The 18,421-nt window shown below is 37.4% G+C and overlaps 1 protein-coding gene across 1 annotated transcript in view; it reads right to left on the bottom strand.

Moving 5' to 3' along the window:
* Positions 1-18,421, bottom strand: part of aux (cyclin-G-associated kinase) — a 487,932-nt gene that overhangs the window by 140,225 nt on the left and 329,286 nt on the right. The window contains exon 19 of the mRNA XM_067136097.2: positions 10,441-10,773. Coding sequence (XP_066992198.2) covers positions 10,441-10,773 — 333 coding nt within the window. The remainder of the gene's footprint in view (positions 1-10,440; positions 10,774-18,421) is intronic.

The following is an 18,421-nucleotide window of genomic DNA, read 5'->3' as shown; positions in this document are numbered from 1 at the left end:
CGTATGACTGAGTTTTTTAATAAAGTGATAATCATTGCTCTATCACATCTCAAGTTGATGAGAGGAAGTCCCCACGATATTGTCATCATGAGAATATTTTCCCTGACTTTGACTAAACATGAAAATAATAATCAAGGGCTAGCATTCGTGTAAATATGTATATAATATTTCCGTGTATCTTTGTGTGAATGTAGTGTGTGTGATTTGTCTGTATTTTGCTCATTGTAATTTTACAGTCCATATTTGTGATGATGCTCTTCGCTGTTTCGTGGATTTTTTGGCCAATTTTATGCCAACTTTAGTGGTTCACTATTTGACAGAATTTAAACCTTTAGTGAATTTTATTCGATTTTAAGGAAGAATAGGGTCTTAACTAGCGAATACATATAAATAAGTATAGGCTATGTCAGTGGATTGAACTCACAAAGTCGAAGTTGTAAGAGTGACATAGCTAATTATTTTCAATCAATGGGTAAATGTAGGTTAACATGATGTCAAGTTCCAAATTATTGTGTGAAGATCAACTACTGAATAATTATGAAAGGGAATTTATTAACTAGTTTAAAGGTCAAGGAAGACGATTCAACCATAATTTCATGGGAGAAATTTTTTTTATTTGATTTTCAGAAAGGAGTGAAAAATGATCATTTTCAAACTTGATTTAAGTTAAGTCCATTGAGGAAGGAAATTTTATTTTCAAATCATTTAATTATTAATGGAAGAGATAATCTCAAATTAATTATTATTAATCATTTAATTAATTTTCGACTAAAAATCTAAATATTATATTTACAGACTCAGGCATTCGCTGTTCCATTTATCGATGGAGTGTCCATGTTGGTAACGACATAAAAGAAGACAAGTCATATGAAAATTCCTAGATTTTGTAAATTATTTGTAGAATTTGAGAAGAGCAGTAGTTGTAATAAATGTGTGAAACCTATTTAGCTTTCTCTCATTTGCCACTAGTTCATCATCTATCCCTGCACTTTAAAATTTTCGCACAGCCGATAAGCGAACGATCTACCCCTGGAGATCCTCGCTCACCGGCCGAGCTGAGCCCGGCATGACGGGTGCAATACTAAAGACAATAAATGGGTTGGGATATAGCACCATATCTGAAGTACTTATTTGATTATTGTTTGCACGAAGGAGCTATACCAAATGAATGGAGAGTTGCTATAGTAGCCCATGTGTATAAAGGAAAGGGTGATAAGACATAAAGCTGAAAATTACAGGCCAGTCAGTTTGCCACGCATTGCATGTAAGCTTTGGAAAAGCTTTCTTTCTGATTATACTAGGCATGTTTGCAAAATTAATCACCGGTTCGAGAGAAGGCAGTTTGGGTTAAGCAAAGATTATTCCACTGAAGCTCAACTTGTAGGATTCCAGCAAGATATAGCAGATATCTTGGATTCGGGAGGTCAAATGGACTGTACCGCGACTGACCTATCTAAGGCATTTGATACTGTAGATCATGGGAGACTACTGGCAAAAATGAGTGCAATTGGACTATACAAAAGAGTGACTGAATGGGTGGCTATATTTCTAGAAAATCGAACTCAAGAGAATTAGAGTAGGTGAATCTTTATCTGACCCTGTAATAAGAGGGGAATTCCTCAAGGCAGTATTATTGGACCTTTATGTTTTCTTATATATATAAATGATATGAGTAAAGAAGTGGAATCAGAGATAAGCTTTTTGTGGAGATGTTATTCTGTATATAGAAATAAGACTGTGAGAAACTGCAAAATGACCTCAATGATGTGATATGGACAGCAGGCAATGGTATGATGATAAACAAAATTAAAGGTCAGGTTGAGAGTTTCACAAATAGGAAAAGTCTTTTCAGTTTTAATTACTGTCTTGATGGGGTGAAAGTTCCTTTTGGGAACCAAAGTACCCAGGTGTTAATATGAGGAAAGATCTTCATAGGGGTAAAAACATAAATTGGATTGTGAATAAAGGGTACAGATCTCTGCACATGGTTATGAGGGTAGTTAGGTGTTGTAGTAAGGATGTAAAGGAGAGGGCATATAAGCCTCTGGTAAGACCCCAACTGGAGTATAGTTCCAGTGTATGGGACCCTCACCAGGATTACTTGATTCAGGAACTGGAAAGAAACCAAAGAATAGCAGCTCGATTTGTTCTGGGTGATTTCTGACAAAAGAGTAGCGTTACGAAAATGTTGTCAAGTTTAGGCTGGGAAAACATGGGAGAAAGGAGGTGAACTGCTTGATTAAGTGGTATGTTACACATTATATTCTCATGGTCTATACTGATTTGTACATTAAAAACAAAGAAATATTAATGTTTATTAAATTCCACCTATTCAATGGATAAAGAGTAATTTTAATTAAGAATTAAAACTTATTAAGTTAATTATAGGGACATGTTTCGCCCTTTTTTTAAGGGCATCTTCAGCCTTAATCTCAAACCTGAAAGATAATAAATCAGGTTGATGGTAATGATGCTTGTTTAAAGGGGCCTAACATCTAGGTCATCAGCCCCTAATGGTATGAATGAGATGAAATGGAATGACCAATTAAAAATCCAAAATCCTCCACTGACCAGAATGCAAAACGTGAGGACGAAGAATGAAGGGATGGATATGAATTTAAAACAATCATTGGATCCGACCTGCAATGTCTGCATTCACAGAAACTGACGTGAAACAATAGTATTACTGACTAAGGGACTGCGTCTATAGCATAATACTGAATCAATGATGCTTTTAGTCTAAAGGGGTCCAAAATCTTAAGGGTACTTATCGCTAGGAAAGTAGAACCATGGTATTTGTCATGATGCGGTACTAATCAAAAGTAGCGCAGACTCGCAGCATTCCACTCAGTATGGTACTACTCACAGGTAATGTAATTTCCCACATGGAGTACAGACCTATGATAATTCGCACATTGCAGCGGCATTTTTTTTTTTTTTTGCTAGTTGCTTTACGTCGCACCGACACAGATAGGTCTTATGGCGACGATGGGGCAGGGAAGGGCTAGGAGTGGGAAGGAAGCGGCCGTGGCCTTAATTAAGGTACAACCCCAGCATTTGCCTGGTGTGAAAATGGGAAACCACGGAAAACCATTTTCAGGGCTGCTGACAGTGGGGTTCGAACCTACTATCTCCCGAATACTGGATACTGGCCGCACTTAAGCGACTGCAGCTATCGAGCTCGGTGCAGCGGCATTTACAGGCAACACAATCTATGGTGTTCATCACATACATGTATTAACCACAGGGACCCGAACTATCCCGTGGTGTTCCTCATATAGTGGGTACTAATCATAGACAAGCTAGAACCATGGTGTCGCTCCTAAAGTGGTACTAATCAGAGGCACTGTAGAAGCCGGCAACGCACGCTGTTGCTAAAAAATCACAAATCTATTTGGTACCTAACATAGTGGTACTACGCGCAAGTAAAAGCGACCCATAGTGTTACCCGCGTGGTGGTACTAATCACAAGTAGTTTCATGGTTCTAATACAATCATCCCTTGGTCATCCCTTTTAGTCGCCTCTTACGACAGGCAGGGGATACGGTGACTGTATTCTTCGTCTGCGTCCCCACCCACAGGGGGTTGTGTGTTTGGTCCATGGGAGGTATTTTATTTCCCTCAAATCCGCCGGCAAGCTGGTTAGGACCCCCCTATCCGCCAACTGGGACGCGCCACGCGGGGAATCACCTCTCCCCCTGCTATGCCAGCGTAGTAGGTTTGTGGAATAAATCAGGATCCTGATTGCTCTTAATCGTAGGTTTTTAAGAAAAGTAATAAATTATAAATGTGAGGATGGTGTTGAAGGTACATGCTTCATAAAATGAGCGAGCGGGATGACAGTAGTTAAAATATTCTTATAATAAAGCTTTTATAAAGCCTTACAACAAACAGTCCTAATTTATATACTTTTATGAATTTTTTTTTCTAAAAATGTGGGCACAACTTTCATATTAGTAGTTCTATAAGAACACAATTATTGCTGCATTGAATTGAACCTTGTTAAAAGATGCTCTGTTTTGGTTGAGGGCGTAAAAAATAAGCTTTGAGCTTAAACAGCTTAATCTTTAGAATAATAACGAAGAAATATGTTTTTGATTACTCAAAGTGGAGTTTAAGTAAATTTTAAAGTTGCTAGTTTGTTACTGATCTCGTGTGATGAGGTAAGTCTGCAGTCTTCTTAAAGTATGTTGCAGGAGCGAGGAAGAGTGCTCAATGATAAGTAGCTGTATTTATACTAGCTAGAAGGTATGACTGCGGCTTCTTATATAGAGAGTCCAAAGGGAAATGTGGTTTAATGTCTGTAACAAGAGGATAGTTAAGTATTAACCCGTAGAGCGGGGCTTGCGTCTCCATCCGCACTTCAAACTCTGCGCTAGGGTGGGCGATGCGGCTCCAGACGCGGGACTGTTTTTATTTTTTTCTTATCTTCAATATTACGCGCGAGCCTTGAAACTTTCCTCACATGCTTTGGAAGGTGCTGCCATCTTGACGATTTTTTTCGAACTACGTAGTAAGAACGGTATTGCGACAGGGAATCCTCTTTCTGTTTCGTTCGTATTTGTTCAGTGCAAAAATCGCTTAAGCGCCGCATCACATTCAGCCCGTCCATTCGTCAGTAGGCCGCATGACTGGCCCTGCGCTGTACTAAGTTCACGATAAATAGAAGCTTCAGTGTGTTCCTTTTGAGTTTTTGAAATGTTTATTTTGTTTTATATCATAATACAGTATGTTTAAAAGGGCGGGGGATATTCCAAGTGATTGTACTATTCGTGATATCCTTGAAAATAGCGAAGATGAAAGTTGTAGTGACTTCAGCTCGGAAAGTGACGATAAATCTCCGTTATTAGTAAATATTCCAGGAAGTAGCTTTTCTAGTAGTGTTCCAAGACCGGTTCAATCGGTGCGGAGTTCGAGTTCCAGTGAAAGCAGTGAAACTGAAACTGCGAATGACGGTAATCCTGCTGCTGTACAGGGTGAATGGGATGTGCGGGGTTGTAAGCGAGCAAGATTTCCAACAAATTACAATGCTGGAATTCAGGGTGAACTTTTGGATAAGAAACAGCCCGAAGAAATTTACGAATTTTTTATAGATGACGGACTTTGTGATCTTATTGCACAGCAAACAAATCTGTATGCTCAGCAAATAATTACCTCAAATTCGTTGATGGCAAAAGTGAAAAGAAGAAGTCGTGAGAGAGACTGGGTACCCACTAACAAAAATGAAATAAAACTTTTTTTAGGAATCTTATTACTGCAGGGTATTGTTCAGAAGCCGAAATTAGTCCATTACTTTTCTCGTAATAAACTGTTAGCTACTCCTGTATTTTATGAAATTATGTCTGAGAAACGATTTTTCCTTTTACTTAAATTTTTGCATTTTGCGGACAATGAAGCATATAATAGACAGGTTCACCCCAAATTGTATAAAGTGAAGCCAGTTCTAGACGACCTATTATCAAAATTCAGAACTGCATATACTCCAGACGATCGCCTATCTATCGATGAGAGCCTGTTATTGTGGAAAGGTAGACTGGGATGGAAGGTATACATACCGAAGAAACGGTCGCGCTTTGGTATGGAATCTTATAAGTTATGTGAAGCTAAATCTGGGTATGTGTGGAACCTCCTATGGTATACGGGGAAGGAAACTGATCTGGTAAACGAAGTTTGTGGAATAGATATTTCTGAGTATACTAAGCCTTCCAAAGTTGTATTTACACTGGCCGAAGGTCTGCTGAATAAAGGTTATCTAATAGCTGTGGATAATTACTACAGTAGTCCGGAGCTATTTGACCTGCTCAATGACCTTCAGACAGATGCTGTAGGCACCGTAAGACCGAACAGGAAAAATCTCCCAAAAGATGTTATGGGGAAGAAACTAAAAAAGGGGGAAGTTGCGTTTGCTTATCGTAACAAACTCATTGCTCTCAAGTGGAGAGACAAGAGGGATGTGTGTATGCTAAGTAGCATACATGATGCCGAAATGCACACTGTGAAAAACAGGAAAGGGGACACAGTAGAAAAGCCTGTCATGTGTATAGATTACAATGACTCAATGGGTGGGGTCGATTTATCTGATCAGTGTATGGTCCCGTACAGTACAGCCCGAAAGCGAATCAAGAAATTCTACCAAAAGATTTTCAGGCACTTGTTGGACATAACAATGTTCAATTCCTTCGTTATTTATCAAAAACATGGAGGAAAATTCACTCACTTACAATTTCGTATGCACGTTATCCAGAAGCTTTTTGACAAGTATGATAAATCAATCCCTGCTGAAGCCCAGCCAGTCAGATCAGTAGTGTCACTGTCAAATGACCCTTTGGATCGATTCTCGGGAAGGCACTTCCCGGATTTCAATGCCCCTTCAAAGACGAAACCCATTGCAAGCAAGAGATGTGTTGTTTGCAATGCAAATAATAAAAGAAAGGAGACACAGCACTGCTGCAAAATCTGCGATGTAGCACTGTGCCCGGCTCCTTGTTTCGGAGTGTACCACACAGCTAAAATGTGAACTGAGAGGCGTCCATTGAACGTGTATTGTGAATAGTGTCCCTAATTGTGTAAACTCATGTGTGTGCATGCGTGTAGACAGTGACGGCGACTAGCGGATAAAGAAATTAGAAACAAAAGGGTAGGACCTACATTTGAACTGCGAATTTAATTTCTTTTTTATACGGCTAAAATGCAATAAAAATGTTATTTTTCCCCAAAATGTGGAGGAGCACTACCCCTAACCGCTAACCCCCTCCTCCCCCATTGTCACCGCCACTGCGTGTGTGGATATATAGACTAGTTAAAATCTATGAGTGAAATTAGTGACTCGGCAGTTTCATATCCAGAACAAGAGAAGAAAGTAGATATTCGGTGAGTACATTTTTCTCTGATCATTTTTATATTCTTCAATAGTGTAATAATAGTAAAGTATAACAATATATTATAGTGCTTGTGGGACTACAATGACAGTTTGATTCGTAAATGTTTACTGCTTATGTACAAGTTTCAGAAAGTAATTATTACAATGCCCATAAGAGAAAAAACGGGAAATATGAGACTTATGCGTTTGTTGCACTAAAAAACGTAGTGCTTAAAAATCATTCTTTATCGTGAATATGCGGTGCAGTATCGAAATTAATGTGTCTTATTGTCACAATATACAAGTAATATTAGATAGATACATGTCGGGTTGCATAAATCCAAGTATTTAAAAAAATAAATAATGATGAAAACACCTCCCCACCGTAGTGTGTAAAGAGGAAGAGCTCGCTCCCCACTTAACGGGTTAAGAAATGACAATTGAAGGAAAGGTGAGTTCAAAGAAATAACGATGTGTGTAAATTCACTTACCCCTTTGTCAATTATGATGTTAGTTAGTGAAAATAAAGGTGAGTTATCAGAAGACAGAATCAGTAGAAATATAATAGAAAAATTATGGAAGAGTAAGAGTAAGAATAATATTAGATGGATCACAGAACTTAAGAAGACATGAGAAAGTTGCATATTACAATAGAAGACTTAAAATACAAAACCAATACACTCAAAATATTGAAAGATAAACACACTAGACTACAGACAAAAATCAACAAGCAGAGGATAGGAAGAGTGATTCCAGAAGCAGAAAGAAATTATGTTCAGAAAGCATGAAACAGTATTGGGCTGACAAAAAGAAGAAAAACCTCCATAAACCTGACTAAGTAGTCCTATGTTGGCAAAGAAAGAAAGAAAGAAAGAAAGAAAGAAAGAAAGAAAGAAAGAAAGAAAGAAAGAAAGAAAGAAAGAAAGAAACAAACAAACAAACAAACAAACAAACAGTGAGTTAAAGAAAAATGCTGTGTGTAATTTAATTTCTCTTTTCGATTGTTGCTATGGTAGTGCTGAAATGACAGGCACTTGCGCTTCTGGTGTTATATCAATGTGGGATTAGGAGAGGTGGCTGTGGTGGTGGTGGTGGTGGTGGTGGTGGGGGAAGGGGTTGGCAGAGCGTTTAGTTGTGTGTTATTGGTTGTGGTGGGTTTGTGGAGGCGGACAGGGTAGGAGTTGTGTTTTTTAAATTAGTAGGGGGCCTGGAAGATGATAATTTTAAGATTATTTACAATGTTGTTTTAAATTTAGTGATTGCAATAATTTTGGTAATATTTCATATAATGGATTTTTTACATCAATTATATCATTGAGGTTTAGATTTTTGTTATAATATTTGTTTACACCTACTTTTAAAATAATTGTGAGGTCTTGATCTTTAGTAGTGAAATGATATCCTGTTTCTTTCATATGGGAACTCATGGCTGAAAACTTTTTGTGCTTGATGGCATTAAAATGTTCCAAGTACCTAGTGTGAAAACTTCGGCCTGTATGAGACACTACACTGTGTGCAAGCGAGCCTGTATATGCGTGAACCTGAATAAATGTTGCTGTTTGAATTGACTGTGTTGTGACTGAGGAATAATTTCTGGTTAGTGTTCATTGTTCTAAAGGGTATGCATGCATTTTGGTTTTTTAAGGGGTTTGAGACCTGGCAAATGTCTGGACTGTCATAAGTGAAGGTAATAAACTTGGTTTTTTTTTTTGGTCTGTGAGGGAGAGTTATTTTAAAGAAAAGAATTTCATAATGTTCCGTAATGAACTGAGTTCACAATTACATTGAAATAAGATATATAGTGGTTCAACCTTTTCAATACAAGTAGAAATAGAAATGTAATGTTACATTTCTAATTGATCACAAGCGGTACCGGTTTCGACCACTGTTCCGGGTCATCATCAGCCGATCACTTAAAATATTAAAACAATGCAAATCTTTCACCAGTTGCAGTTCATGAATAAGTCGAAGATCAACATATAAATGAAGCCAGAAGCAAGTTTTTGACGAGCAGCAGAACATATGTGCTGACCTGCACTGTGCCTACCCCCCTTCTCTCTCCACCACACCACACCACACCCACCTCCCCTAATCCCACATTGATATAACACCAGAAGCGCAAGTGCGTGTCATTTCAACGCTACCATAACAACTGATTAACACTATAACAGTCAAAAAGATAAATGAAATTACATACGTTTTTCTTTAACTCACCTTTACTTTAACCAATTAACATCATAATTGAAAAAGGGGTAAGTGAATTTACACACATCGTTATTTCTTTGAACTCACCTTTCCTTCAATTTTCATTCCTTAATACGTAACTCTCCTCTTGTTACAGACATTAAACCACATTTCCCTTTGGACTCTGTATAAGAAGCCACAGTCATACCTTCTAGCTAATATAAGTACAGCTACTTATCATCGAGCACTTTTCCTAGCTCCTATAACGTACTTTAATAAGACTGCAGACTTATCTCATCACACAAGATTAATAACAAACTAGCAACTTTAAATTTTATTTTAAACCCCACTTGGAGTAATCAAAAATACTTTTCTTCATTATTATTCTAAAGATTAAGCTGTTTAAGCTCAAAGCTTATTTCTTACGCCCTCAACCAAAACCTTTTAACAAGGTTCAATTCAATGCCAAGATAATTGTGTTCTTATAGAACTCCTAATATGCAACTTGTTACTACATTTTTAGACAAGGACATTCATAAAAGTATATAAATTAGGACTGTTTGTAAGGCTTTCTAAAGGCTTTATTATAAGAAAATTTTAACTACTGTCATCCCACTCACTCTTTTTTTGACACATGTACCTACATCATCATCCCCATATTTATAATTTGTAATTTTAAAAAAATCTATAATTAAGAGCAATCAGGATCCTGATTTATTATCTTTCAGGTCTGAGATGAAGGCTGAAGATGCCTTTAAGAAACGGGCAAAACATGTCCCTATAATTAACTTAATAAGTTTTAACTTTGAATTAAAATTACTCTATGTATTGAATAGTTGGAATATAATAAACATTAATATTTTCTTTGACTTTAAGTGGTATGTTCCAAGCTGTCAGTGGAGAGATGGCATGGAATGATAGTAGTAGACGAATACGTTTGAGTGGTATTTTTAGTAGGAAAGATCACAATTTGAATATAAAGTTGGAATTCATGAGGATAAATTGGGGCAAATATTTGTTTATAGGAAGATAAGTTACAGGTTGGAATTATTTACCAAGGGAGATGTTCAATAAATTTCCAATTTCTTTGCAATAATTTAAGAAAAGCCTACGAAAACAACAAATAGGGAATCTGCCACCTGGGTGACTGCCCTAAATGCTGATGAGTAGTGATTGCTGTTACACAAGTAATTTACAATATATTAAATTTCTGTCATGTAAATTTCACATATTCCCCACAGGTGCCATAGTATGTTAATCACTACTGGCAGGGACATGCTGGTCTAGGGGTTTGAACAACCTGGAATTAACACTTGAATGTTCATCTGATGAAGCAAGCTCACTGAGTGAGCTGAGGCTTCGCAACTGAACTAAATGGATCAACTATAACCTCTTACCTCATTGTTACCAAAGGGGTCAAAGAGAACATCAACATTCTTGGAAGTCACTTCAGGGGGCGGGAGAGTATGGCCTTCACCTGACCCACTATCTTGTAACAAGTCGTCCAGACCCTTAAATGACTGGTGTGATGAACCGACAGCTGCCTGAGATGTAAATCCACCCAACAAGTCAACATTACTTGTACTTATATTCAAGAAGTCCACTCCCTGCGCAGGCGCGCCATCCCCCCCACCACTACCACCAATATTTAGTAGATCTGCCTCTGGAAGAAGTTTAGGAAGATTTTCTTCTGTATCTTCAAGAAGATTTTCTTGCTCTTCAGCAGTAGCCTGTAAAAAGAAAAAGAGAGAGAGAAATGAGAAAAATAAATCATTGGAGGATTTTCATTTCACTATGGCCGGGTTAAAAGAAAAAGCAGAATAGTAGCAGTAATGGTTATTATTGGAAACTGCACTTTTTCTTAGACACTGGCCGGCTAGCACATGGTAGCGATACCACTGCAAGCTATCCTGAGATAAGCTCAATGCAGTGGTGATGTACTAGCATATCACTGTTATTGAAGGGTTCAAAGGGTATGTAAGAGTACATCATCAGTGCACTGTGCTTATGACAGAATAGCTTGCAGAAGTATCGCTACTGGTGTGCTAGCCGGCCAGTATCTTGTAAGGGTACAGTTTCCAACTGATAAGCCCAAGCTGCAATAGGGTGAAACAATGGTCATTATTGCTTTAATGAGAAAATCAGTCCTAGGAAAAAATTACTGCATGAAAAGAATGTGAAACAGATGAAGAGAAGTCATTTGGTGTACAGTTCTCATAATGCAAAAAATATTTATAACACACTCAATGTGAATAGATAGATAGTTAATGCCTTTATTAGTGGTGAAGTTAGGGTTCAAGATCCTCTCTTACCTAAACCACTAGAAGAGTATACACATTACATATAATTACAAATACAAATAACACATCTGATATGAATAGCAATAACAACAGTAATAATGTTAATAATAATAAATTCCATAATTATAAAATAAGTAAAATACACTTTAATGACTTAACTACAGCAATCAATTAATTCATCTCATTCATTCCTTCACTAATTCCCTCAACAATTATCCAACAAGTCACTGAGATCTACTCCGCAAGTGCTCACAGCAAGCCACTTCAAACTTGCAATGAGAGGGAAGTCCCTAATGTTCACAGGTAGAGAATTCCATGACATGGATGCAGAGATTATGGAGGGGTTGTAAAAAGCAGTGCTGTTTACATGTAGAGCAAGAGGAGCCAGACCTTTTATTGTGGTCATGATAGGACAATAAGAAAAAAAAGTTAAAAGAAAGTAGTTGACAGTATTAGTGGGAAAGTATTTTGTGTAGTAGTGACAACATGTTAAGTTCACAGAGCTGGCATACACGTAGCAATGACAGCTCCTTATAATGTGATATATAAGCAGCATATAGCAGATTAAAGATATACCTTATGCAACTGTTCAGCCTCCAGTCCAGTTTCTTGTTACTTTTGTAGGTTATTTCAGTCAATACAGTGTCACAATAGTCAAATATAGGTAGTAACAGAGAGTGAATTAGTTGTACTTTAAGTCGAAACCAGAATACATTAAAGAACCATTTTAATGGGTATAAATATCAATATACTTTAATACATGGGCTTGTTGACTCCTACTTAGGGTCTAAGTCATAATAATTCCTAAGTAAGTTACTGAAGTAGAATAGAGTATTATATTATCGTTTAAAATTATTGGAGGGGTGTTCCACTGCTTGAGGTAATATAGGTTTTTACTGGTACCAATAACTACAAGGTGAGTTTAATTTGGGTTTATTAATAAGCTATTTTTTAATTGCTTAGTCGCTAAGATGTTGTAGGTCAGAATGTATTCTAATAACTGCGGTATCTATATCACTTGCTTTTGAATGGTAGTAAATCTGTACATCATCTGCATACACTTGTAATTTGCAGAATTTAAGAGCTTTGATACGTCGTTAATTTTGACGATAAATAACAGTGGTCCAAGAACCAGCCCCTGAGGGACGCTGAGGGGACTTACTCTGCTATCCTGAACTTACATGTCCCACTGTCACACATTGCTGATGATTAAAAAAAAAAAAAAACAATACCAAAGTGATGCTCTATTAAAATTTAATTCTCAAAGTTTCTGCAGTAGTAACTGACAGCGATGAAGGCCCTACTGAGATCTAACAATGTCAGTACAGTCACGTTATGTTGGCCCATTGCATGTCTGATATCATCTGTCACTCGTAGTAAAGCTGTCAGAGTGCTATATCTTTTTCTGCAGCCAGATTGAAGGGGGTTGAGGAGGGAATGCTTCGTCAAGTATTCAGTAACGTGTGTGAATTAGATATTCAAACATTCGAATAAGGGTGGTAGGATGATACTGGACAATAATCTGAAGGAGAATCTACTTTGGAGCTTTTCGGGTCTAATCAGTGCATCTTTCCAAACACCTGGGAACATCCCACTTGTGAGGCAGTAAAATTTTTGAGTTAGTATTGGCAGAATAGCCCCTAAGGTATTCTTAATCAGCGATACAGGAAAGTCGTCAATACCTCTGGCATAAGATGTAATAGAGCTAAGATTTCTAAAGATTTCTAAATTTCTGAAAGAGAATTGTTAATGCACAGAATGCTGTTGAAACAAGGGTGGTGAATTTTTAGGGAAGTAGGTAGAGGCTATTCTTGGCTGCACAAAATAATAATTACAATCCTCTAGCAATATGCTTGGTACATGTTGCTCTACAGCTTTACCTATACTTACTGTACCTAATTTACTCCATTTCTGTCTCAGACTGTTATTTTTCATCCGTTCCTGAAAGTTTTTTTTTTTTTTTTTGCTACGGGCTTTACGTTGCACCGACACGGATAGGAAAGGCCTAGGAGTTGGAAGGAAGCGGCCGTGGCCTTAATTAAGGTACAGCCCCAGCATTTGCCTGGTGTGAAAATGGGAAACCACGGAAAACCATCTTCAGGGCTGCCGATAGTGGGATTCGAACCTACTATCTCCCGGATGCAAGCTCACAGCCGCGCGCCTCTACACGCATGGCCAACTCGCCCGGTTGTTCCTGAAAGTATTTATTTTCAGAATTCTTTATGAATTGCTTAGTTCTGTTTCCCAGAATCCTGTACCACTCGAATTCATCTGTGTCGTGTGTCTCTCTGTATTGCCTGTACGATTTGTCATGACTGACCATAGCATATCATCTCGGTAGTTAGCCAAGTGAAAGAATAGTGGGTGATTCTTACCCGTTTCTTTAGTGCATGCTTGTCAAATATTTCCAGTACCAGCAAATTGAATTTGTTTACATTAGAGTTTATGTTCTGAAAATTACATATACTATCCCAAGGCAAGTTATATGTGTCATGGTGTAGTTTATTCCAGCCCATGTGTGTCAAGTCTGTTATTGTAATATAGGTTTGTGATTAGGTATCTGTGTAGAATAACAGAGGTACACTAGGTCATGTGATGAGATGCCCGGAGCAGGGATCTGTACGGTCAATGTAATGAATGGCGTTGAGGGGTAAAATTGTCATGTTTATGGTGAGAAATAAATTCAGTAGGTTCTACACTTCACCAGTCTGTTTAAAAGGTCAGTGATATAGTCACCCATGACTATAATGCCATTATATGCCGAAATATGATTTGCTAAAGCCTCTTTAAAATCATCAGTCTGTCTTATTTTAGGTGGCTTTTATACCATTCCTATATCTTTTTCATGGCAGTTTAATTCTACAAACATGAATTCTGGTGGCAGTATAAGTCTTAGTCAGAAGTGTAAATTAGCTTACATTTTATGTTATTTCAGCAATAAAGTATCTGCCAAGCACCTATTTTGGCAATACAGTCATGGCATAATATTGAGTATCCGTTGAGGTTAGCTGCCGATGATGGTAAGAATTTACACACCCAGCTTTCACCAATTCCAATTTGTTTACTTCAAAAATAGCCTGTACCTCTTTCAGATGAGCAAATAATGACTGTCCATTTAGGTGGCAACAGTGTAACGACCACGGGTGGCTACTGAACTGCTTTTGCAACAAGTCCCGTTGAAGGCAGTAGGGATGAAGGAGAAAGGATGGACGAGGGCTTTCGGGAGGGATGCAGGTCAATGGCATTACTGTTGTGTTGTACTTCCCACACTGACCTGCCATTATATTCCTGTTTTGTTCCTATTCTAACATAACTCGAATAATATAACAAAAACTCCTGTAATGAACAACAGGGCAATGTTAAAAACAAGAAGTAAAACAGCTGCATGATTGCAATATAAACAAACCTGACATCACAATACAATCACTAACAAATAAATGCAGAAAAAGATTAAGTTAAGTTTTCATTACATATATGGAACTAAGCAGTAGGAAATAAAATTAAATAAGAAGTAAAATGAGCTTACACAAGCAACCAGGTGAGTAAATCCACTGACTTTCACAAGTACACACTCACTAGTCACAAATATTCTACTTTAATAGATGCCAATCATTTTAGATATACATGTCCAGTCTAAACAAATGGTCAAGCAAGTTGAAATTTGCTGTGTTGCAGCGATGTTTTCAGGAAACCCAACTGCTGGTGCTCGTGGTCGCTTTTCTTCCTTCACACTGCCTTGTTCTTCAAAGTTTCTGTATAAGCGAAGGATGGTGTTCCTTGCTGCTGTCTACCTAGTAAATACAGCTCAAAATTTTATTTGCAACACCGTAACACTTTTCGATTCGCAATAAAAGATTACTGTTTTGGCACGCTGCTGAACGGATAGTTGTCCGTAGTTGGCCATGGCAAAAAACTCACAGAAATTCAGGCATTCGGAGACAAAGCAGCAGTGTCACCTCTACAGTTATTTTCATGAAACAGGGAAAGTGTGCATGAAATTTGAACAACATAGTACATAAGTTACATTTTATATTTGCTTTTCAAATGTGTCAATTATTCGTGCGCCACCCTGTAAGACTTGGTAAAATAATGTTAATAGAAAAAAGGGAAAGAAAAGTAAAGGGATTGAAGTTAAAAGAGAAAGAAATTAGGGAAAAGTTTGAAGAGGATCTGAAGAAAGAAATTCGCAAAGATGACGTGAACAGTGTGGAAGAGGATTGAACATGTTTCAGATATGGGTTTGTAAAGCGTGCAGTAAACACCTGTGGAAGACTATCAGTGAGGAAAAAGGAAAAGAAGACTCCATGTTGGAACTGCAGGGTAAAGGAAGCAGTTAAAGAGGAACAAATGGCTTGGAGGAAGTGGACAGGCAGCAACAGCACAGAGAATTGGCAGAAATATAAAGAAGCCATAAAGATATGTAAGAAAATAGTACAAGAAGAGAAACGGAAGAGTTGGGAAAGTTTTGCAGAACCTTTACAAGAGGATATAAAGGGGAAGTAAAAAAGTTTTGTATTATTTGGTGAAGAATAGTTTACAAAAGAGGTAAGATACAAAATTAGTAAAAACTGAAACAGGGCAGATGTTGACGCAAAGAGATGACATATTAAAAAGATGGGAAGAATACTTATCAGAATTGCTATATATAATACAGTGAACTGGTATATGAGAAGAGCAGGAAGAAACAATGGGGAAAGAAGAGGAACAAGAAAAAGAGATATTGATGTTAGAAATAGAGGAAGCCATATAAAAGAAAAAGAGCGGTAAAGCAGCAGGAGTGGACGAGGTAACTATGGAAATGATAAAAGCAGCAGGACCAATAGGGCTACAATGGCTGTATAGATCATTTAGAATAGTCTGGAGGAAGAAAGAGATCCCAGAAGAGTAGGGAAAGGGTTTAATTATTCCAATATTTAAAAAAGTTGATAAAAGGGAATGCAATTACTACAGAGGGATCACCCTTATTGCCCATGTAGCTAAGATATTTGAGAGAGTATTGGAAGGAAGACCGAGGAGGAAGCTAGAAGGAGAAATGGAAGAAGAACAGTATAGTTTTAGGAAAGACAGATCAACATTTGACCTTATCTTTATATTAAGACATATGATGGGGAAAAGATGGGAGTTTGGAAAAGACAGTGATGACATTTACTGACATTGAGAAGGCTTATGACAATGTGCCCAGACAGTTGGTATGGGACACATTTAGGAGAAAACAAGCTGATAGAGTGGAAATGCAAATGATAAAAGCTATGTACAAAAATTGTGTTAGTACTGTGAAGACTAGTATAGGAAAAACAAAATGGTTTAAAGTTGAAACTGGTCTTCGACACGGAAGTGTACTATCCCCCACACTATTCATCATAGTTGTAATGTGGTGGGACGGAGAACTGAACTATGGGAAATATAATTTTAAAGTTTTTTTTTTTTCAATGTGTCTGAAGGATTTCATTTTTGTTTGTAATATTTTGTATTGTGCGAAAGGAAGAAATAAGAACCCGGGACCCTGCTGGAATTATTTTATGTAATGGCAAGAAATATTAATTTAAATGTGTGTGTAATAATTTCCTTTTAGGGAAAAGGCAAGATATATGGAACTGTAAATGAACATTGCAAGATGCAGAAGTGTTTTGAAGTGATTTTTTGGTATGTAAATTTTATGTAATTCTGTATGTCAAAATTGTATAATCTGACGTAAAATTTTGTAAGGTGCTTTATTTTGAAGCATCCTATACCGCACGCGCGGTTACCGATGTTGAAACAAGCGATGCAATTCCTCTCGCATCAGTAGGCCAAGAAATGACCATATATGGTCATGCAATTGTATTGGCAAACGAGAATCTAGTGGAAATTGTTTCTTATTGATTAATTGTGATCGGCCCATTTCCGGTCTGCTGCCGGCTTTGGGAAAATGATGCGTGTGCTTGGCGTCTTTTCCATCTGACCGTCCTCGAGTGCAGTTGTGCTCGAGGGTTTCCCCTCCGGGGACCCTATCTCCTTATTGTTAAGTGCCATTTCCATTTCTATTGCCATTTTGATGTTTTCTGATTTTGTTGCATTTAATTTAACTCCTTTTGCATTTTGGTGTTTTCTCGCTTAATATAATTTTTAAAGTTTTCTTTTAACGGGTCCGAGTTTGCCCTAGATTCACGTAAGTTGTAACTTCAAGTCTTATACCTGCATTTTAATTGACAAGCCTTGTGTAATTCTACATATGTTTAACTTGTGTTTTACTAAAGGATTTAAGCATCCTGATTATGTTTTCGCTTTGGTTAGTCAACCTGTATCTGTCGTCGAGTCAAGCATCAGTTTCTATGTAATTTAACTTGCTTTTTTTGAAACTTTCTTAGTTATTTTCAATAAAATTGAGCTAGAGTGTGTTTCTTGTGAGCCTTTTCTCCCCTATAATGCCATACCTTCCCATGGACCTCATAGGGTTCCTGCACCTTCCACAATCCTTCTTAGTTGTCATTTTTAGGCCTGTAAGTAATCCCTTGCATATGATTTAATTTTGCGTATTGAAAGTTATCTGTCACGTTTCCATGCTCTGATGTGTATTCACAGCCATTGCATTATTTTACTATTTCTTTATTCACATATTATGTCAATATTTATTATTATTATTATTATTATTATTCTATTTATTATTATTGTGAACACATTCTCGAACTAACGGTTACAATAGTCATGGATGAAATTCATAAGAACATTAAACAGAGATTGGGAAGACAGGCAACAAAAGCCATGTTGTTTGCAGATAATACAGTGATATGGGGTGAGGATGAAACGGAAGTGCAAAAACAAGTAGATGTAAGGAATCGAGAGATAGAAAAATCTGGGATGAAAGTAAGCACAGAAAAAAGTAAAACAATAGTGATGACAAGGGTAAGAAAGGTTGGAAGGAAGGAAGGAAGGAAGGAAGGAAGGAAGGAAGGAAGGAAGGAAGGAAGGAAGGAAGAGGAAAGATAAAACTGAATGGTGAATTCTGGAAGTTGTTAAAAGTTTCAAGTACTTGGGAAGTGTGATCACAGAAGATGGAAAGATTACCGAGGAAATTGGAAACAGGAATACAACAAGCAAA

Source organism: Anabrus simplex, chromosome 1, assembly GCF_040414725.1.
Source record: "Anabrus simplex isolate iqAnaSimp1 chromosome 1, ASM4041472v1, whole genome shotgun sequence".
Classification (NCBI taxonomy): domain Eukaryota; kingdom Metazoa; phylum Arthropoda; class Insecta; order Orthoptera; family Tettigoniidae; genus Anabrus; species Anabrus simplex.
The sequence above is the reverse complement of the archived record's forward strand: the minus strand, read 5'-3'. Positions and strand labels throughout refer to the sequence as shown.